A 23,392-nucleotide genomic window follows, 5' to 3' on the forward strand; every position below is an offset into this window, starting at 1 on the left:
TGAGGCAGAAGGATCACTTGAGCCCAGGAATTCGAGGCTGCATTGAGCTGTGACTGTGCTTCTGCACTACAGCCTGGGTGACTGAGTGAGACCCCAACCAAAAAAAAAAAAAAAAAGGGAGAAATATTTGTAGGATGAATGAACTACAGGGAACTAAGGTACTAGACATCATCTGTCACTTGTCACTAGATGTCACTCAGAACAAGTTCTGCCCAACATTTCCTGGAAAAACAGGAAGTCTAGAAGAGGTGACTAATGTGGCACCTTCCCCTGTGCCAGGCTATCTACAAGGATATGAGGCTACCTAGAATGAGTAAGACATTCCTTCAAGGAACTCCACAAGCATGGGCCTAACTTGTTGCAACAGTTAGTACCAAGCAGTGTACTAGACACACATGATCCCACTTAAACCTCACAATAATTCTATGAGGTAAGAGTTATCACTCCCTTTTTACAGATGAGACACAGAGGCCTAGAGCAATTAAGTAATTTATTGAAGGTCAAACAGCCAGTAAATGGTGGAGCCAGGGTCCAAACCCTGCTGTCTCACGTAGACTATACTTAAGGACTGTAGGAACCTGGGAGGAGAAATGATCTATTTTGCTTGGGGGTGTATCTGGAAACACATCACTGAGATAATTTAAAGAACAAAAAAGACACAAACAACAGACACCTAGTTCCCTAGCACCTACTAAGTGCCAGGCACTGTGCTAACCTCAACAACTGCGGTAATGACCCTGTGAGGTTGTGATATTGCTCCATTTTACAGATGAGGAAATAAGCTCAGAGAGCTGGAGTTAGTCAGGTCATGACTGTGTGTGTCACTCCCACTAGATCTCATCTGATGTGGCTCATGGAGCAACGTCATGGACAGCTTCCTTCTTGTGTCCATTGAGGACATAACTTTGCACAACACTTTCCAGTTTTAAACTACTTTACAACCCTCCCTCCTGCGAGAAAGGAAGAACAGTTATGACAATCTGCATCCGATGATGAAACAAGGGCAGCTCCATCCCTTCAGTCATGCCAGCCCATTGTCCAAATCCCACTCTTTCTGTGTTTCACTGGTTAAACCCCTCCACTTTTTCCTCTGTTAAGCCTTCCTAGATAACTCCCCACCCACAAAGAGTCTCTCTGCGTCTCAGAAGGCTCTCTCCATGCACACCTTTACTATTTCTGTCTTTTTTTTTTTTTATTGAGTTGGAGTCTCACTCTGTCGCCCAGACTGGAGTGCAGTGACATGCTCCCAGCCACCACAGCCTCGACCTGCTGGGCTCTGGCGATCCTTCCACCTCAGTCTTCCAAGTAGCTGGAACTACAGGTGCGCTCTACCACATCCGGCTAATTTTTTGATTTATTGTAGAGATGAGGTCTCGCCAAGTTGCTCAGGCGGGTCTCTAACCCGCGGGCTCAGGCAATCCTCTCACCTCAGCCTCCCAAAGCGCTGGAATTACAGGCTGAGCCACCGAGTCTGGCCATCTCCAGTTGTAAAGATAACAAAGTTTGGTGAGATCAATTAATTAGCACAATGTCATCAAAGCTATTAAGTGGTGAATCTGGGACTTGACCGTCAGGGATATCTACTGACATTGACACTGACCTCACATATTGGGAAACTAAAAATGATTGTGGAGGAGAGAAAATGAGCAAGAACACCACTATTTCAATCCAACTCTTAAGCAACTGCTTACCATTTATGTCTAATTATTCTGCAAAATAATACATTTATGACTTGAAGATAAGTCCAGCTTGCTTGCTTGTTTTTTTAAACTGGCTTAAATGAGCTAGAAGTTTATTTTTCTTTTACATAAAAGTCCAAGTAAGTAGTAGATAATCATGCAACTCTGTGCTGTCAGGAAGTTAGGGTCTTTCTCGCTTGTTGCTTGAATGTGTGACCTCTTTGTGACTGAGGGAAGAATGAGAAAGGAGGAAGGCTCAGTACCAAACCCTGAATAATTCCAGTTTTAAGTCAACCTATCAGCAGGAAATTTATGTCAGGAAATAATAAATACATAATTCTTTTTTTTTCCAGAGATGAGGTCTCACAATGTTGCTCAGACTGGTCTCAAACTCCTGGGCTCAAGGGGATCCTCCTGCCTCAGCCTCCCAAGTAACTGGGACTATATGTGTGCACTACCATATCCAGCTTCAAGAATATACAATTTGTAACTAGGAGTCACAAATTGTATCCTCTGTGCAACACTGCTTCAGTATGGAAAACAGAAACTGAACGTTAACACTTATTGGCTTTTGTCTATGAAAAGCATATGAAGACTACTAAAAAGACATGGTTTATGAGAAAACACAGAATGATGTGGAGGAGGGGGATAGTGATTCTTCCCAGACTAGAAGGATATTTTTAGGAGGATATTGTGTAGTTAGTTGTTATATTTTTTATCCCCCCCAATAGGATTATAATCTTCTTGGTGACAAACACTATTCTAATCATCATTTTTTATCTTCAGTGGCATGCCAAGTATAATAAGTAGTTGCTTACTAAGTATCTGTTGAATAGATGAATGAATGAAAGAAACTAGGGCTGTTACACATTGGGTTGTACTTCAATAGACATCCCAACTTATTGTGGATGGCAAGCAATCCCTGCATATACATATATTTTTAAGTTTTTTTGCTTTGTTTTGTTTTTCAAAATGGGGTCTTGCTATGTTGTACAGGCTAGACTCAAACTCCTGGGTTCATGCAATCCTCCTGCTTCTCAAGCAACTGGTATGTACCACCACAACTGGCCGCACAAATATTTATAAGGCCTAGCTTTCTTACAAACTTTTGATTAGGAGTGGTCTTGTACCAGTCTAAATATTCTAGGAGTTTTTCATCCCACCCTGGCCCAAACCTGGACAATTAAATTTCGTATGGTCAGAAATGACTGCCAAGATTAGAGACAATCATTTTATTTAGTTTTCTCTTCTTCATGATTCCATGCCACAGATTCAATTTTTATACTTAGAAAACCCAAGCTTCAAGGCCATCTTAGAGTCACTCACCATCCAGCTTTTTCAGTTTGGGCACTCTCTTGGTTGCCTCTTCAATCCAGTTGCTCTCAGCAGAATGTTTCTCTTCCAAGGGATTGCCTACAAACACCAGGTCCTCCAGGCAAGGCAGCTCTGCCAGCTTCACAAATTCAGCTACAAGTTCAGAGTATTTTCCATATTAAAATGGCACGTTTTACTGTGACAATTTTGGGGATTAAATTCTAGCACAACTAACCCTCAGTTTGTGACAATTCAGGACAATTAGTTATTTAAAATGTTGAAGGAAGTTAGGGAAGTTATAACTTGAAGTCATTCTAGGAAGACATTCTACCTTAGCTGCTAGCCTAAGGATGGAATAAGAAGAGGAGATGAGGTTCACAGTCAAAAGGAACAAGTCGGGCTCCAGTGACAGGTCTTCTCCACGCTGTGCTGCTCAGTGCAGGCTGAACTAAGTTGTCTTGTCTCTACCCATTCTCTCATCTGTGACTCCTTGAAGAAACCCATTCAAATCCCCAATGCAGAACTTATCATCCAGTTTTATAATTATTAACTTGTAAACCAATTTTTACCACTAAGCCTTGAACTCCTTGAGTGCAGCCATAGTGTCCTATTCAACTATGTATCTCAAAAGCCTGGCATCAACTGTCACAGAAACAAAGAACTGAATACCCATGTTCTCACTTATAAGTGGGCCCTAAACATTAGTCACATTAGCACAAGGGAGGCAGTCACTGGGCACTGCTAGGAAAGGGAGGGAGGGAGGAGGGCAGGGGCAGGTGACAACACAAAGGGTACCTGGTCTATAACCAGGGTGAGTGAGGGCCTGTTGAAAGCCCAAACTTCACCTGCATGCACCCTACTTATGTAGTTAACCCTCACTTGTAATCCACATCTCTATAATAAATAAAATAAGAAAACTCGAGGGAAAAAAAAGAGTCTGACAAAGTTCATGGCATATAACTGAATGAGTAACATACAATAAAAAGCAAAGCAATATAGATATCAAATAAGTCTTCTATCCATGAAAAATTAAATGTAAATTGATTCCTTCAGCCTTTGAACAATATCTTAAATTTTTTCATGATTAATAGGACCAAGACCTATCCAGTCATATTCATTCTAAATAAATATCCTAAGTAAATAATTAAATATAAATTTTAGGCATTTAAAATTTAGGAACTCCTATAGCTATTTCTCTCTGAGCTCAGAAATAAATGTTCCCATGTGTATCTTTTTCCCTACTGGGCTATTTTCTATAAACAAGTAGAAGGTTAGCAAAGAGCCACTCTCAGCTTACCCCAGTCTTTTACCAGGTTATTAGACATGTAGAGAATCTTTAATTTCTTCATTACATGGATCCCTTTCAACTTCTCAATAAAATTGTAGGAGATCCACAGTTCTTCTAATGTGTCCCCTACTGCTTCCTGAAAGAGAAAGAATTCTGATTTACGTGTTTGTTTTTAACCTTTTCTTTCTGCCTTCTTCTTTATAGACAATGGCTTTCAAAGACAACTAGTACCCCAACTGTCTACGTGTAGGAGAGGTAACAGCTATGTGGGAGGCTTTTTTCTCATTAAGAGTAAATGAAGTAGAACATTCTCTTCCCCTCTTCGTACCGACCTAACTCTTCCTCCTCCAATAGCTTCACTAAGCAAAAACTCATCAAGCATAATACTGTACTCATAATAGCTACCAAGATCACCAAAAGGGGGAAAAAATAGCACTATTTTATCACTTTGCTTACAGTACAGAATACATTCCTATAGATTCTATTATTTGGTCCTTACAACATTTAAAGTAGACAAGGCAGATTATATGATTTCTGAAGCGAGATTAAGGACTTTTTTCAAAGAACATACTACTATTAAATAATAGAGCTAGGTCTAAAATTCAAGGTTTTCCCTAACATTTATTATGAAAATTTTCAAATATAAAAGAGTTGAAAGAACTTTATATTAAACATCTGTATATATCTACCATCCCGCATCTACTATTAACATTTTACTACACTATAACGTATTTGCCCAACTATCTATCTATCTAGAGTAGGTCCTGGTACTCTTATATACAAAATGTGTGATTTAACCAAGTCCTCTCAACTAGTATCCTGACATCTTTTCCCAAAGGATTTGATTAATTATTATATCATATATATCATTTCGAGAAGGAAAATCAGTCTTCATTTAACTTTACTGCATATGTTTTTTTTCTTGCTTTCATTTTTTTTCTTTCTTCCTTCAATTTTTTTTGTGTGTGTGTGTGTGTGTGTGTGTGAGTCAGAGTCTCAGGCTGGAGTACAATGGCACGTTCACGGCCATAGCAGCCTCAACCTGCTGGGCTTAGGCAAGTCTTCTGCCTCAGCCTTCCAAAGTGCTGGGATTACAGGCATAAGCCACCAAGCTGGCTTTTTTTTTTTTTTTTTTTTTTGAGTTGGAGTCTTACTCTGTAACCCAGGCTGGAGTACAGTCAAGATCTCACTCTGTCACTCACCCAAGTTGCAGTACAGTGGCAAGGTCACAGTCTTGACTTCCTGGCCTCAAACGACCCTCAGGCCTCAGCCTCCCAAGTAGCAGGGACTACAGGCACACACCACCACACCTGGCTAATTTTTTTATTTTTTGTAGAGATGAGGTTTCACTACGTTGCCTAGGTTGGACTCGAACTCCAGATCTCAAGCAATCCTCCTGCCTCAGTCTCCCGATGTGTAAGGATTATAGGTATATTTTCATTGCCCTGGATCCCCATCTTTCTCATGTCTCAAATTGATAAAGTATGAAGTAACAGAAAAAAACACTGATTACTGATCAGAAGATGTAAGCTTCATCCTGGGTTCTGCCACTATTTTAATGTCATTTTACATATGCAGGTAAGACTCTCAGTCCATTTTACATAGTCAGTTTGATCAATCCTCCAAATTGCCAGTTTGCTGAGTTTACTCTTTTACTGATTGACAAAAAAATGTTTACTTAAAAATTATAGCAATTTGTTTTAGAAAGGATAGATGAGAATAAGACAGAACGGTAATTCCTTTAGCTAAGATAGTTTTTGTAATTGTCTCTGTTCACTCATTTGAAGTATTTACTTTTGTTAGCTTTTTCCCACGCATGCACATATGTGTGTATGTTTGTGTTTGTGTGTGTGTGTGTGTGTGTGTGTGTGTGTGTGTGTCAGGGTCTTACTCTCTCACCCAGGCTACAGTACAGGGGCACAATCCTGGCTCACTGCAGTCTCAACCTTCTGGTCCCAGGCAATCCTTCTGGCTCATCCTCCCGAGTAGCTGGGACTAGAGGTACACACCATCACACTCGGCTAATTTTTTAGTTTTTTGTAGAGATGAGGTCTTGCTATGTTGCCTAGGCTGGTCTCGAACTCCTGGGCTCAAGCAATCTTCTCATCTTAGCCTCCCAAAGCACTGGGATTATAGGCATGAGCCACTGCACCCGGCTGGGTACAGTTTGACACTACCAAATTTCAGTGCACTTGAGACTTTACTTGGGATTATGATTTTGGAGAACCAGAATTTCTTATGTATACTGAAATATATATAAATGTGTATATTTTTTGGATGTCCTGGGCATAATTCTATATTTCAAAACTTTTTTTTTTTGAGTTAGAGTCTTACTCTGCTGCCCAGGCTGGAGCACAGTAGAATACTCACGGCCACCCCAGCGTTGACCTACTGGGTTCCAGCAATCCTTCCACCCCAGCCTTCCAAGTAGCCGGAACTACAGGTGCGCACTACTGTGCCCGGCTAATTTTTGATTTATTGTAGAAACGAGGTCTTGCCAAATTGCCAGGCTAGTCTGGAACCTGTGGGCTCAGGCAATCCACTTGCCTCAGTCTCCCACAGTGCTGGGATTGCAGGCTGAGCCACTGAGCCCGGCCTCAAAACATTTTCAGTCTATTCCACTGTCTTTAGTACTGCCCTAAATATATGAGTTAGCTGACCAGCTCAAATTAGATTATTATTTGTATGTGTTTTAATCATTTGAGAAGTGATTGGAGTCTAAAATATGAAACTTGGATGGGTACAGTGGCTCACGCAGGTAATCCCAGCACTTTGGGTGGTGGAGGCGAGATGATTGTCTATGCGTAGGGGTTCGAGACCAGCCTGGGCAACTTGGTGAGATCTCATCTCTACAATAAATAAAAAAATTAGCCAGGTCTGGTGGTGTGTGCCTATAGTTCCAGCTACTTGGAAGGCTGAGATGGAAGGTTGAGCCTAGTAGGTTGAGCCCAGTAGGTTGAGGCTGCGGTGGCCGTGAGGGTGCCACTGCACTTCAGCCTGGGCGACAGAGTGAGACTCCAACCCAAAAAATAAAATAAAATAGAATAGAATAGAATAAAATAAAATAAAATATGAAACTTACATACCACAGAAATGGAGTGACAAATCAACAGCTGGGATGAAATGGTTGCAATAAAATTAACACCAAATAAAACTTTAAAGAAAATTTCAAAAGGTGTTGAAACCATCTCAAACAATCCAATTGCCTATGTGTATTTGTAAGTAGGTAATAAAGACAAGATTCTAGTGAAGCAATCTGGTGAATATCAATGAGCAAAATATGGCAAAGTTAACAAGAATCACCTCAACTAAATCTGTTATTCAATAAGCCAACCCTTTGGAGAACTAGACATTGAATGAAGAGTCATTCAGCAAACTGGTCTGCTTCTGCATGTAAACAAATAATTTCTCTCATCAGGTTCTTACTCTATAAGGTGAGGAGACTGGCACAATGAGATACCAACTCACACCCATTAGGATGGTGACTATCAAAATAACAGAAAATAGTAAATATTGGTGAGGATGCAAGGAAACTGGAAACCTGTGTACTGTTGGTGGAACGCAAAACACTGTAGCTGATATGGGAAACAATTTGGCAGTTCTCAAAAAATTAAAATAGAATTATCATATGATTCAGCAATTCCACTTCTGGGCACATACTCAAAAGAAATGAAAGTGGCAGGGCTCGGTGGCTCAGCCTGTAATCCCGCGCCTTGGGAGGCTGAGGTGAGTGGATTGCCTGAGCCCGCGGGTTCGAGATCGCCTCGGCAACTTGGTGAGACCTCATCTCTACAATAAATCAAAAAAAATTAGCCGGGTATGGTAGCATGTGCCTGTAGTTCCAGCTACTTGGAAGGCTGAGGCGGAAGGATCGCTGGAGCCCAGCAGGTCGAGGCTGTGGTGGCCGGGAGCAGCCACTGCGCTCCAGTCTGGGCGACAGAGTAAGACTCCAACTCAAAAAAAAAAGAAAGAAAGAAATGAAAGTGGGGTGTCAAATGGATATTTGTACACCCATATCCATAGCAGCAAATTCATAATAGGCAAAAGGTGGAAGCAACCCAACTGCCCACTGATAGATGAATGGACAAACAAAACGTGGTATGCACATATTATAAGAATATCATTTAATGTCAAACAGGAAGGAAATCCTACAACATGGATGATGGATGACCCTTCAGGACTTTAAGTTAAGTGAAATAAGTCAGTTACAAAATGACAAATACTGTAAGATTCCACTCACATGAAGTACTTAGACTAGTTACATTCATAAATACAGAAAGAAAATAGAATAGTGGTTGCCATGGCTAGGGAAAGGAGGCAATGGAAAGTTACTATTTTATGGTTATAGATGTTCGATTTTGCAAGATGAAGAGAGTTATGGAGATGGATGGTGATGATGGTTGTGCAATAATATGAATGTACTTAATACACTTAAAAATGGTTTTGATGTTAAATTTTATGTTTTGCATATTTTATCACAACAAAGAAAGTTGGAAAAATGAGTAAATTGAACAGGAAGTTCTTTCAGGTCTCTTTCAACTATTATGATTTTTTTTGAGTTGGAGTCTCACTCTGTCACCCAGACTGGAGTGCAGTGGCCGCTCCCAGCCACCACAGCCTCGACCTGCTGGGCTCCGGTAATCCTTCCGCCTCAGTAGTCCGAGTAGCCGGAATTACAGGCACGCACTACCACGCCCAGCTGATTTTTTTATCTATTGTAGAGATGAGGTCTCATTGCCCAGGTGGGTCTCGAACCCGCGGGCTCAGGCAATCCACTCACCTCAGCCTCCCAAAGGCGCGGGATTACAGGCTGAGCCACCGAGCCCAGCAAATTTATGACTTTTTTGAGGTCAACAAACCATTGTGAGTATTGAAAACAAAAAGTGTCTGCTCTGTGAATAATATAGTGTTGGAGGTTAAATAAGTGGGAAGAGCTTTATGGAATGCTATAAAACCTCCCAGTTTCAGATCATATACAATGATAGATGATGATGATGATGATGATGATTGTTTGCTCTGTATAAAGTAATGAATTCAGATAACACAATGTTGCTTAAAAGTCTTTAAAGAGATGTGATTTATAAACACTTGAGAACTGTATGTTAGTAGTTGGTAGTTTTTATACTATAAACAGAAAGCTGTTAGAGAGAAATTAGCTCATTCATCATAGCAACAAAAATTATAATTACCCAAGAAATTAAAATAGAACTACTATATGATTCAGCAATCCCTTTACTGGGTATAGACCCAAAGGAAATAAAATCAGTATGTCAAAGAGATATCTGCACTCCCATGTTTACTGCAGTTCTATTTATAGTAGCCAAAATATGGAATCAACCTAAGTGTCCAATAATGAATAAATGAATAAAGAATATGTGTCATATATACACGACTATTTTTATAACCTAGATAAAAGACAAAACACAAAATCATAAATATTTGACTAATAAAAGTTTTAAAACTCCATATGGCAACCATGAATAAAGTAAAAAGACAAGTGACAAACTAAGAGGAAATATATTCAATAGTTTCGAAAATTGCATTCAATTGCAATATGGGACCTGTAGTCAGATTGCCTAGATTTGACAGTGTTGACTTACATCCTCTGCCACTTCCTCTTCTCTCCCTCCCCTTTGCTCCTGCCCTCCTTCAATACTTCATTCTTTTCTTATCTTCTTTTTTTGTTGTTGGTCCATTCATTTGTCAATGGACAATTTGAGCTGCTTCTGTCTTTTGGCTATTGAACATGAGTGCATACATATTTTTTGTTTGTATTTTTTGGGGGGGAAATAATTAGTTTTTAAAGGAAATGAGTAATATACATAAGATGTTAAAAATATAAAACAATAGAACCAAATATAAAGTCCCTTTCTCACCCCATACCTATAGCTCCCTTCCCCAGAGGTAACTATGACCAGAAATATTCTATGCATATATGTACATATATTCACTTTTCTCCCACTTAATATATCTTGCAAATTATTCCATTCCAGCATACACAGGTAAGTTCTACCTTGTTGTTTTATCTCGATGCATAGTATTTATTTAACTAGTCCACTACTGATAGACACTTGGATTGTTGCAATCTTTCATACAAGCTATGTTGCAATGAACATACCTGCTCCACCACCTTTGTCCACATATGAGAGTATGAAAATCTCCTAGATACAGAGTCGTTGTGACAAAGTAAATATGCACTGAAGATTGGGATAGCTATTGACAAAACACCTGTCTCAGCAACAGTGTTTAAAAATGCCTATTCAGCCAGGCTCGGTGGCTCAGCCTGTAATCCCGCGCCTTTGGGAGGCTGAGGTGAGTGGATTGCCTGAGCTCGCGGATTCGAGACCCGCCTGGGCAACTCGGTGAGACCTCATCTCTACAATAAATCAAAAAAAATGAGCCGGGAGTGCTAGACGCGCCTGTAGTTCCAGCTACTTGGAAGGCTGAGGCGGAAGGATCGCCGGAGCCCAGCAGGTTGAGGCTGCGGTGGCCGGGAGCAGCCACTGCACTCCAGTCTGGGCGACAGAGTGATACTCCAACTCAAAAAAACAAAAAATAAATTAAAAATAAAATAAAAATGCCTGTTCACTATTCTTGGGAACTTTGCATAACTATCTGAGTCCCAGTTTCTTTACCTTAAAATAGAGTCATAACATCTACTTGTGAGCCGGAAATGCTATAATGCATGCAATGAGCCTGCTATAGAGTTAACAGATGGCAACTGCAGCAACTATAATAGTAATAAAACTGTCAACAATGGATAATTATTAGGAATATTGAGGAGTACCTAAAATTCAATAAGAAAAAAATAAAACCAGTAGAAAAAATAGGTTAAAAATGTCTGGTCAGCCGGGCTCGGTGGCTCAGCCTGTAATCCCGCGCCTTTGGGAGGCTGAGGTGAGTAGATTGCCTGAGCCCGCGGGTTCGAGACCCGTCTGGGCAGCGAGACCTCATCTCTACAATAAATCAAAAATCAGCTGGGCATGGTAGCGCATGCCTGTAATTCCGGCTACTCGGAAGGCTGAGGCAGAAGGGTCGCCAGAGCCCAGTAGGCTAGGCTGCAGTGGCCAGGAGCGGCCACTGCACTCAGTCTGGGGTGGTCAAGTGAGACTCCAACTCAAAAAAAAAAAAAATGTCTGATCAATTTCAAAAAAAAAAGCAACATAAATGACTACTAAATACATAAAAAGATGTTCAAAGTCACAACTGACTAGATAAGACAAGTTAAAACAACATAGTTCTTGCCGGGAGTGGTGGCATGTGCCTGTAGTCCCAGCTACTCAGCAGGCTTGAAGAAGGAGGGTCATTTGAGCCTAGGAGTTTGAATCCAGCCTAGGCAACATAGCAAAACCCTGTCTCTAAAAAAACAAACCAAAAAATCCCCACAAGACTCTATTTCTACCTTTCATATTGATAAATGTTACAAATGTAAAGAATACTCAATGATGTTGAGGGAAGAGGGGATAATCCAAACCCATATACCAATGATGGAAGTAGAAACCAGCATTAGCATTATGGGAGCAATTTGAGGTACCTATCAAAAATTTAAATGCATAAAAATATCCTCAGCATTTCTACTTTTAGTACTCTATTCCATTAAACACACAAATAACTGTTGAGGGATATATGTGCAAAGATGTTCACTGCAGCATGAAATAATAAATTAAAAAAGCAAAAATAAATACCCATACTCTTCCTCCAATGGAAAAAAATAATCTAAATGCCTAACAGTACAGAAACAGTTAAATACATTATTTTATACTAATACTTGGAAAACTATACAGCTATTTTTTTAATGCGTTAAATCTGCATGTATTGACATGGAAGGATATTGCTGAATGAAAAAGTTGTTACAAAAAAATTATCTGTATATTATCAGTACAAACAATATAACATATGAAGTGAACCCCAAAAAACCCAGAATTTATTTATAAAAAATTGTGCATTTATTCTTACATGTTTAAACTTCAGTTGCCTTCCAAGTACTCTCCATTTGATACAATACACCTATCAAGATGCTTTTTCCACGGCTCAGAAGTTTTTGAACTCATCAGTGTGGGTGCCTTTCTTTATTTCACCTTTTTCACATAGCAAAATATTTCCCCTTGAGGACTTTTTTCACCCGGAGAAATGAAAGATTCACTTAGGGTGAGGCTGTGTGAACAGGAAGGGTAGGGCACAGAGTTCATGCCATTTTGGTCAAAAACTGCTGAACTCACAGCACCGTGTAGGCAGGTGCATTGTCATGGTAGAAGAACCAGTCACCTGTTTGCCACAGCTCAGGATGTTTCTTCTGCAAATCGTGAAGCAACCCTCTCAAAACTTCCAGATAAAAACTTTGGTTGACCATTTGATCTGAAGGAACAAATTCCTAGTGTACCATAAGGGGCCCTCCCTCCAAAAGATAATTCTAGTTTCTAGGGGGTTCCCCCTCAGATATAAACACAAGCACACACACAGCTGTTTATTTGTATGTGCACATAAAAAATGTTAAAGTATACAAAACAGTAACATTTTTGTTACCTTATGGAGCTGATAGAGAATAGGTAAAAAGAAGAAACAATTTCATGGTATATATAATATATTTATAAAATGCTTGATTTCTTTTTTATAATAAACATATATTACTTTAGAATTTTTTACTTAAGTAATAGTTGTGTGATTAGTAATAAAATATATTGGGTCATTCAACAAATATTTACAGAATGCCTACTATATGTATCAAGCATTATTGTAAATCCTGACTAACAAAACTGACATGGTCATTAGGATTTGTATGTACGTGTGTGTGTGCGCGCGTGCACGCGCACGTGTGTGTGTGTATGTGTGTGTGTATGAGAGAAAGAGAGGACAAAAGAATTTTAGATAGTGATGAGTAAGATGATGAAATAAAATTATAATATAAGTGGTAAGTTACTGTTGACAGGCTGTTTTAGATACAGGATAGTTAGGTTACCTTTGAGGAGGTGACATCTGAGCTGAGATGTTAAGGTTAAGAAGGCCCTAGCTTAGTGTGGAAACCCATGGTGACAGAGTTTTTAAGACAGGGAACAAGTATAAAGGTCCTCAAGTGGGAATGAATTTGGCATGGTCAAGGAAGAGAAAGAGGGCCAAAGGCTAGAGATTACCAACTAGGAGAAGGGCCACAGGAAATTAGATCAGAAAGGAAGGCAGAAGCCAGGTCATATATATGAATGGCTTATAATATACCTTAATAATCAGTTTTCTGGAGTAGTTTTAAATAAGCCCCATTGCTTTTATTTAACATTGTATGTTTCACAAATTATAGCAATCATTTGTAATTTACTGAGACATCTATTTAAATCATTATATGAGGCAGTTGTATCAGAATGAATAATTCAGCTAATATTGGACCTATTTGAAGCCCAGCATCTGCATCCCCATGCACCTTAATTTTTCTGTAATCTGTGCTTAAGTAGTAAAACTTACACACATGCCCACATACATCCTGGAAAGAAAACCAACTGTTGGGTGTTGCTGACAGAGTGATGGAAGTGCACAGAAAGTGAAAAGAGCTAAGCAAGTGATGGTTCGTTCAGATAGCATCCCTCTCTCCATCTTATTTTATTTTATTTTATTTTTGAGACATGTTCTTGCTCAGTTGCCCAGGCTGGAATATAGTTGCCCAATCATAACTCACTGCAGCCTGAAACATCTGGGCTCAAGCAATCCTACCATCTCAGTCTCCTTAGGTAACGAGGAATCCAGGTGGGTGCCCCTACTTCCAGCTAATTTTTTATTGTTTGTAGAGACGGGGTCTTGCTATGTTGCCCAGGTTGGTACTAAACTGGCCTCAAGCAATCCTCCCATCTTGGCCTCCCAAAGTGCTGGGATTACAGGTATGAGGCACCACATCCGGCTGTCAGCCAAACAGTATCTCAATACTTGCCTTTAATCATATATTTACAATGTATTTGCAGTCTCTAGGTATTTATTATGTTTCATGGAAGAAATTACATACTATAGCAATACTTGAGAATCTGGGGTTCCATAAGTATCTGGGGGAACATCAAGCATCTACCATATTAATCCTAAAAATTCTGGGGTGCATTTATATGCCAACTCTTCCTTTATAGATCATTTAAAATAATATTTAAGCCAGGCTCGGTGGCTCAGCCTGTAATCCCTTGCTTTGGGAGGCCGAAGTGAGTGAATTGCCTGGGCCCGCGGGTTCGAGACCCGCCTAGGCAACTTGGCGAGACCTCATCTCTACAATAAATAAAAAATTAGCCAGGCATGGTAGCGCACACCTATAGTTCCAGCTACTTGGAAGGCTGAGGCAGAAGGATCGCTGGAGCCCAGCAGATCGAGGCTGTGGTGGCCACGAGTGTGCCACCGCACTCCAGTCTGGGTGACAGAGTGAGACTCCAAGTCAAAAAAATAAAAATAAAAATAATATTTAGCCTGAAATTTAAGCAATTCTGAATTTCTGTACTATAATTTAGTATTTACCTGTTATGAATAATATTTCTACATGAGGAAAGATCCCCCCAAAAAACCCAAAATTCTTTTTTGGAAAGTGGCCTTTTGTAGTACAGGCCTTCCCCGCTAGGTAAGTGTTCCAGGAACCCATTAGCATCAGTGTACCAGCTAGCATTATTGTGAGAGGCTATGTTCAGCTTCAGTGAATTTTCTTTTTTTTAAGATTCTTTCACTGTATTTAACCCATTTCATGAAGAGAGATTTACGAGCACACCTGCCCACACTATTCTGAGTGCTCAGCAGTTTTTGACCCAAAATGGCATGACTCCCATGCCCCACCCTCCCTACTAAGCCAGTCTCACTCAAAGCGACTTTGTTTCCCTGGATGAAAAAAGCCCTCAAAGGGAAATGTTTTGCTGATGTGGAAGGGGTGAAAAAAAAAATGACAGAAGCACTAGAAAGGCATCAAAATTGGTGAGTTCAAAGACTGCTTGTTTTGAACAGTGGAAAAAGCCTCTTGATAGGTTTATTGCATCAAATGGAGAGTATTTTGAAGATGACTGAAGTTTAAATATGTAAGAATACATACACAATTTTTTATAAATAAATTCTGAGGTTTTGGGGGGTCCCCCTCATATTTTAAATGTTTAACATCTAAGGCTCAGAGAATGTAAAGCAAGTAATATATCCTTTTATTTACCAACCTATTTAGAACATCAAAAATATCAAATTTTTACAGATTATTAAGAATTTTACTCATCATATTTAAGCAGAAAGCAAATAATTAATCTGGTTATTGTTTTAAGGTGAGGAAATTTCCTTCATTTAACTCCAGAATCTGATCCCTAAGAGCTTCCAAACATTTTATAAATTTACTAGTAACACAATAAATAGACACGAAGAAATGCAAATATAATTAAGAGATTGGCAATAAATCCAAGATAATTACAAAACTGCACCTCTCCCCATGACTTCCAATCAGGAGTCACAACTGTTTTGCAATAGGGAGGACGGCCACTTTAGCCTGTTGGGTCTTGGGCGCTACTGCTGGGAAGCACTGCAATTTCAGTCCCTCCTGGCTTTTATGAAGCACAAGCTAGATTTACTGGAAGGGAGAAAAGGGGACCAGAGCCATAAAAATTTCAGGATGTATATGAATTATTTAACAATCAACATTTAAGAACTGACTTTTCAGGAACACAAAAAAGGAAATTAGCTTCATTTTTTCTAAAATTGCCTACTTTTACAATATTGTTCCATCTCATCTTCTGTGGAAGGAAATTCAAATGGCCAATAAACATACAAATAAAATATAATTTCAAAAACCTTAAAACTTTTAAAACGCTCAAAGTTGGTGTGGGAAATTGGGAGGCCTCACACATTACTGGTGGGAATATAAACTGCTACAAACTTTCTGAAGGGTACCTTGATAATATGTCAAAAAAGCCTTAAAAGAAATTCATACCTTTTGACCCAGAATTTCATTTCAAGGAATTTATCCAAGGAATTACTCACAGATGTGTGCAATAATATAGCTAAAAAGAGATGCATAACAGCATTTATCATAACTACAAACTAGAAACAAACTAGTAAGTTACTGACTTAAATAAATTATTGTACAACAATAAAATAAAATAATATGCTGTTACTTAAAAAGGTGTATCACAGTTTACCAAGAGTAAAAGAAAAAATGTATATGATCGAAAATTATTTTTAATGCAACCCAGTCTGGGCAACACAGAGAGATGCTGTCTCAAAAACAAAAGCAAAAACAAACATAAAACCTCCAAGGGCTTTGCAAGCCATGTGAGAAAAAATTAAAAACCTAAAATCTTATGGACTAGAGGCTCTTTATGGCCTGGTTCCTGGCTTCCTCTCCAACTTTTTTGAAGACCACTATCCCTCCCTCATCCAACTCTTCCAGCTCTTACTTAAGCATAACCGGCAACTCCAGCTCTATTTGCACTTGCTGTTCCTTCAGCTTAGGGTACTTGTCACTTGGTCCACTCTAATGTGGACTCTATAGTCCACACTCTCACTTCCACAAGTGAGACTCTCACTTCCTGTCATGCCATACTCTTTTGCTCAGCTTCATTTTTCTTCACCGCATCACCACCTGATTATTATAAAATTTTTTTTAGTCATCTTCCTCTACTATAATATAAGTTCAATGATAGGTTCATTATATTCTACTGTATCTCTAGTACCCAGAATAGTGCCTGGCTTTAAAAAATACATTCAGGAAATACATCAAATAAATGACCTGGAAAAAAATTATTTTTAAATATTAAGTGAAAAAGAAGACACAAAACAGTATGTATGGTATGGCTTCATTATCTACAAATCCATTGACGAATAGAAAAAAAGGCAAAAAAGATGTAAATCAAAATGTTAGCAGTGTTTAAATTGTCAGTGATTTACAGATACTTTTTATCATTGCTTTTCTACTTTGCAAAGTTTCTGCAACAGATAAGCATTATTTTCACATTAAGAAAAAAGTATGTGTTTTTCTTAAGTAATAAATAACAACCTACCAGTCCATTTAAGTTCTTTATGTTGTTTCTTCCTAAAGACAATATCCTCAAGTTTTCTGTAGTGAAAAAGAAACATTTTTTAATGAGAATCATATTACACATTACATTTACATTATTGTAAGTCTGGTATAATAAAGCTTTAGTATTTATTTTTATAATAAATATCCTCATATAATGAGTAAGAAAGGTTGTGCTAAGCTGGGCGCAATGGCTCACATCTATAATCCCAGCACTTTGGGAGGTGGAAGTGAGAGGATTGCCTGAGCTCAGAGGTTCAAGACCAGCCTGGGCAACTCTGCAAGACCTCGTCTCTACAATAAATCAAAAAATTAGCTGAGTATGGTGGTGCATGCTATAGTTCCAGCTACTTGGAAGGCTGAGGCAGAAGGATCACCTGATCACCTGCGTCTAGAAGGTCGAGGCTGTGGTGGCCATGAATGTACCACTGCATTCTAGCCTGGGCAACAGAGTGAGACTCCAACTCAAAAAAAAAAAAAAAAAAAAGTAAGGCTGTGTTAATAAAAATGGGTAAGCAGCCAGGTGCGGTGGCTCACACCTGTAATCCCAATTCTTTGGGAGGTGAAAGGATTGCTTGGGCCCAGGGGTTCAAAGCCAGCCTGGGCAACTTGGTGAGACCTCGTCTCTATAATAAACTTAAAAAATATCTGGGCATGATGGCATGCACCTGTAGTCCCAGCTACTTGGCAGGCTGAAGTGGAAGGATTGTCTGAGCCCAGCAAGTCGAGGCTGCAGTAGCATGATCGTGCCACTGCACTCCAGCCTAGGCAACAGAATGAGACTCTGACTCAAAAAACAACAACAAAGAAGCTTAAGCAAGTAATAAATAACAATGAACTATCATCTAAGGTAAACACTACAACTCTAATTTCACATCATACCAATATTAAGTTAAATATGGTTAGCTATTTGGAATGCATGATCTTAAATTGTGGGCTAGAAAAACATTACAGGGATACAATAAGAGTAGAGAAGATTTTAAGTTTGGGAGCATATATATTTCTTTTCTTTTTTTTGGAGTTGGAGTCCCACTCTGTTGCTCAGGCTGGAGTGCAGTGGCACGCTCATGGCCACCACAACCTTGACCTGCTGGGCTCAGGTGATCCTTACGCCTTAGCCTTCCAAGTAGCTGGAACTACAGGCGCATACTACCACACCCAGCTTCTTTTTTTTTTTAATTCATTGTAGAGACGAGGTCTCAGCAAGTTGCCCAGGCTGGTTTCGAACCCCTAGACTCAGGCAATCCTCTCACCTCTGCCTCCCAAAGTGCTAAGATGACAGGTGTGAGCCACCATGCCAAACTAGGGAGCATATATATTTCAAATCTCTTATGGTATAAGAATTCACACTAGAAAATAGAAACATATTTATGGATAATCCACCTTACTCCACACAAGATTAGAAGTGAAATAAAATAAACTTAGTATTTAAAAAATCTTTGTTTTCAATCTTTTAAATGATTCGATTGTGACTTTGTTAAAAAAAATAAAACGTCTGTGTCTATTTTTTTTATTTATTTTTTATTTTTTTTTGAATTGGCGTCTCACTGTCACCCAGGCTGGAGTGCAGTAGCACACTCACAGCCACCCCAGCATCAACCTGCTGGACTCTGGTGATTCTTCCGCCTCAGCCTTCCAAGTAGCCAGAACTACAGGCATGTGTTATCATGCCTGGCCAATTTTTTGATTTATTGCAGAGATGAGGTCTTGCCAAGTTGCCCAGGTTATTCTCGAACCCATGGGCTCAGGCAATCCCCTCACCTCAGCCTCTCAAAATGCTGGGATTATAGGCTTGAGGCACCATGCCCTGCCTGTGTGTATTTTTTTAAAGAATGTTGCTATTTGTATATCTACAGGCTATTTCTGGAGGAGAAAAAAGAAAGTAGCGACCATGGTTGTCTTTGGGGAAGAATTGAGAGGCAGTAGTTGGAAAAAGACATTTTTCATTGCAACCTGTTTTGAACCATTTGAATAAAACTATGTGCATATATTATTTTTACAGATTTTTAAAAAATAGTAAAACATAGGAAACTTCATTTCTGTTCCAAGAAACTCTTGTACATAAGTTATAATTTAGTTTTTACAACTTAAACTTCTATAACTCTCTTGTCTAATATGGTAGCCACTAGCCACATACGGCTATTTAATTAAAATTAATTAAAATTAAATAAAATTAAAAATTCAGTTTCTCAGTCACATCAGCCACATTTCAAATACTTAATAAGTAGGTGGCTAATAGCAACTGTAGTGTGACAATGCAGATAGTTCTGTTGGTTGGACAGCACTGTTCAATAGTAAGAGCACAAACCAAATTAACTGAGTTCCAATCCCAACTCTCTAGTGAAGCAAACAATTTGAATCTTAGTCTTATCATATATAAAATGAGGATATATAACTTCTTATAAGAATATAAAAATTAAAAGAGATAATTATCCAAAACATTCAGTAAAATGTCTAATTCAATAAATGACACACGTGTGTGTGTGTGTGTGTGTGTGTGTGTGTGTGTGTGTGTGTGTGTGTGTCTTATATTAAAACTTTGGTTTTAATTTATTTCATTTATTAAATTATTTTAAATTCTCTTAAAAGAGCAAGGTATTTTAAGAGTGATCTAATTCACACAGAATGGTTTAACTACTGAAACAACACCCCGTGTTATGGGTTGAATTCTCCCCCCACCCCCTAAATTCACATATTTAAGTCCTAACCCCCAATATCTCAGAATGTGACTGTACTTGGAGATAAGGTCTTTAAAGTTAAATAATTGGGTCATTTGGGTCCCCCCAAACAGTAATTAAGGTAAATCACATGGGTGGGCCATCTAATCCAATATGACTAATATCCTTATAACAAGAGGCAGTTAAAACACAGACAAAAACAGAGGAAAGACCATGTAAAGACAGAGGGAGAAGATGGCTATCTGCAAGCCACAGCCAAGGAATTCCTTGGCAGTCACAAGCCAAGAAATGTGGCAGCCACCAGAAGCTGGAAGAAGCAAGAAAGAGCCTCCAGAGGCAGCATGGCTTGATTTTGTCCCAGTGAAACTGATTTTAGACTTCTGGCCTCCAGAACTGTAAGAGAATAAATATATGCTGTTTTAAGCCACTGAGTGACAGCAGCCATAGGAAAACTAATACAGAGAGTCAGAGGCCTTAGCAACTGGGAGGGTGGTAATGTCATTAACAAGAATAAAAAGTACAGGGAAACAGAGAGGGTAAGGAATTATATTTCAAATATAACAAATTTGAAATACACACAAGATAAATTTGAACAAAAAAATATAGACTAAAAAATCTGATTGGGCACAGTGGCTCACGCCTGTAATCCCAGAACTTTGGAAGTCGGAGGTGGGAGAATTGCTTGAGCCCAGGAGTTCAAGACCAGCCTAGGTAACATAGTAAGACCTCATCTCTATAAAAACCCAAAAAATTAGACAGACATGGTACTGCACGCCTATAATCCCAGCTACCCAAGAAGCTGAGGCAAAAGGATCACCTGAGCCCAGGAGGTTGAGGCTGTGGTGAGCCATGATCATGCCACTGTACTCCAGCCTGGGTGACAGAACCAAACAAAAAAATCTCATATTCTATTTAAGATATCTCAATTCTAATTCTATTAAAGTTTTAAAATGTCTTTTAAAGTTTCAGGTCTTGGTCAGGTGTGGTGGCTCACGCCTATAATCCTAGCACTTTGGGAGGCAGAGGCAAGAGGACTGCCTAAGCCCATGAGTTCGACACCAGCCTGGGCAACTTGGTGAGACCTCGTCTCTACAATAAATCAAGAAAAATTAGCCAGGCATGGTGGTACACACCTGTAGATCCAGCTACTTGGAAGGCTGAGGCAGAAGGATCACCTGAGTCCAGCAGGTCAAGGCTGAGGTGACTGTGAGCATGCCACTGCACTTCAGCCTGGGTGACAGAGTGAGATTCTGACTCAAAAAATAAAAAAATAAAATAAAATAAATGTTCAGATCTCATACTATTTCTAATTTTCTTTGGATAATCAAACTTTGGTTTATATATCCTCTCTGTTATCTAACAATTACAGTGGTTAAAACAGGAGCTAGCTTTGAAATTATATAGTATCTCTGGAAAGTTTATTCCAATAACTAGAAAATTTAAGAACCATCTGTTACTATGAATCACTTACTTAAGCCATTCAGGTTGGCAATTTTTTCAATACAGTTTGTAGACAGTGAAAGTTTCCTATAAAAGAACAAAGAAAATTTTGAATATGGAAATTTTAAATGATATATCAGAAATTATTTTACAACAGTGCTCACAGAAGATAATGATAATAATTAAGTCATTTATTTTTATTCTAAATGCTATTTTTCTCACTCAGTTATGGCATTTATTCCTTCATTTTGATAACAAAAGTTAATAAGCACTCATTGTAGAAAATTCCAATTCGGTATTATCTATTAAATTATTTAATGCACGTATTTCTTGACCTAGTATTTCACTTCTAGAAATGCATCCTATTGAAGTAATAATACAAATGCCAAAAAAAGGGTATGAAGTACTATTACTATTGTATTACTATAATAGTGAAAAAAATTGAAAAAAATCTATAAATACACATTGACTGAAGAACAGATAATGAAATACTAAACTGTTACCTAAAACAAGTAAGATTGGGCTATAGTTACTGACTTGGGGAGATATCCATAATATATAGTTAAATTAAAATACCATCTAGCTGGGCCCAGTGGCTCAAATCTATAATCCCAGCATCTTGGGAGGCCGCGGTGAGAGGACTGCCTGAGCCCATAGGTTTGAGAACAGCCTAGGCAATTGGTGAGACCTTATCTCTACAATAAACCAAAAAATTAGCCAGGTGTGGTAGTGTGCACCTGTAGTTCCGGCTACTTGGAAGGCTAAGGCAGAAGGGTGGCCTGAGCTCAGCAGGTCGCCACTGACCAAGACCTGTGCCACTGCACTATACTCCAGCCTGAATGATAGAGTGAGACTCAAAAAAAAACCATCAGCAGAACAACACAGTTTGTACAGTTCTTTGAGTAAACAAACAACAAAAACAACCAGAATTATGTATATGCATTTGGGATATGTTTTTTTCATGTGTTAAAGCATTCAGAAATGTATATTGAAAAAAATTCATATGTAATCATAACTACCTCACATACCTGTCAGAGATGCTTACTTTTAATAGTTTTTATATATTTTTCTAGACTTTTTCAACACAAATGTTAATTATATAAAAACATCATTTTAAAAGGGAACAAAAGTATATATTCTTTATCTTCCTTTCTTGATAATAATGTTTATCTTAGTACATTCATGCAAAAAAAAAAAATAAAGCCACTAGTCCCAGCTACTCAAGTGGCGGAAGCATGATGATCACTTGAGTCCAGAAGTTTCAGTTCAATCTAGACAACAGTGAGACCCTGTCTCAAAAAGAACCAAAAAACAAAACAAATATGTGGGATACAATTCAGGGTTAGGTGTACAAATGTTCATTATGCAGGTACCCTTGTTGATGAGGTGTTTTTTCTGTTTTTTTTTTTAGAGATGAGGTCTCATTATGTTGCCTATGCTGGTCTCGAACACCTGGGCTCAAGCAATTCTCTTGCCTCAGCCTCCCAAAGTACTGGGATTACAGGCATGAGCCACCATGCCTACCCTACTTAATGTATTAGCTATTTTCATCATTACAACAATTTTCTGGGATAAGTAGATTTATCCACACTTTACAAATGAAAATGAGGCACAAAAATGTTAAGCAATTTTTCCATTATTATACAGCCACAAAGTGGCAGGGCCAAAACTAAAACCTAGGTAGGTTTGATTCTAAAGTGTATATCTTACCTTTTAGTATTTAACTTGAAGAAATTATTATTTTTTCTGTTTGAAACAGCAAAAGAAATTACTATACAGGACAAATGACTGATCAAGTCTATTATTATCCAGTCATCTCCCATTCCTAAGAATTACCAGTGAAAAATCAAGTGTCTTTAAATCTAGGAATATGTTTGGCAAATAATTATTTAATTCTTGTTTAGGCAGCCTGCCCAAAGAGACTGTCAGTAAAAATATGAACAGGGAGATTCTAAGTGGTTTCCAAGGTGCTTTGATATGGAATACAAAACCTTCTCAG

The 23,392-nt window shown here is 38.6% G+C and overlaps 1 protein-coding gene across 2 annotated transcripts in view; it reads right to left on the reverse strand.

Annotated features, from left to right (window-relative positions):
- Nucleotides 1-2,821: 2,821 nt before the first annotated feature.
- DNAL1 (dynein axonemal light chain 1) overlaps nt 2,822-23,392 on the reverse strand; it is a 40,614-nt gene continuing 20,043 nt past the window's right edge. For both annotated transcript variants that reach the window (XM_008060256.1, XM_021713476.1), the window contains 4 exons: nt 21,425-21,480; nt 17,259-17,314; nt 4,291-4,417; nt 2,822-3,146 (listed from right to left, as the gene is read on the reverse strand). In XM_008060256.1, the coding sequence (XP_008058447.1) occupies nt 2,998-3,146; nt 4,291-4,417; nt 17,259-17,314; nt 21,425-21,480 (388 nt within the window). In that variant the 3' untranslated portion in view covers nt 2,822-2,997. The remainder of the gene's footprint in view (nt 3,147-4,290; nt 4,418-17,258; nt 17,315-21,424; nt 21,481-23,392) is intronic.

Source organism: Carlito syrichta, unplaced genomic scaffold (assembly GCF_000164805.1).
Source record: "Carlito syrichta isolate Samal-C Ts95f unplaced genomic scaffold, Tarsius_syrichta-2.0.1 Scaffold304568, whole genome shotgun sequence".
Taxonomy (NCBI): Eukaryota; Metazoa; Chordata; class Mammalia; order Primates; family Tarsiidae; genus Carlito; species Carlito syrichta.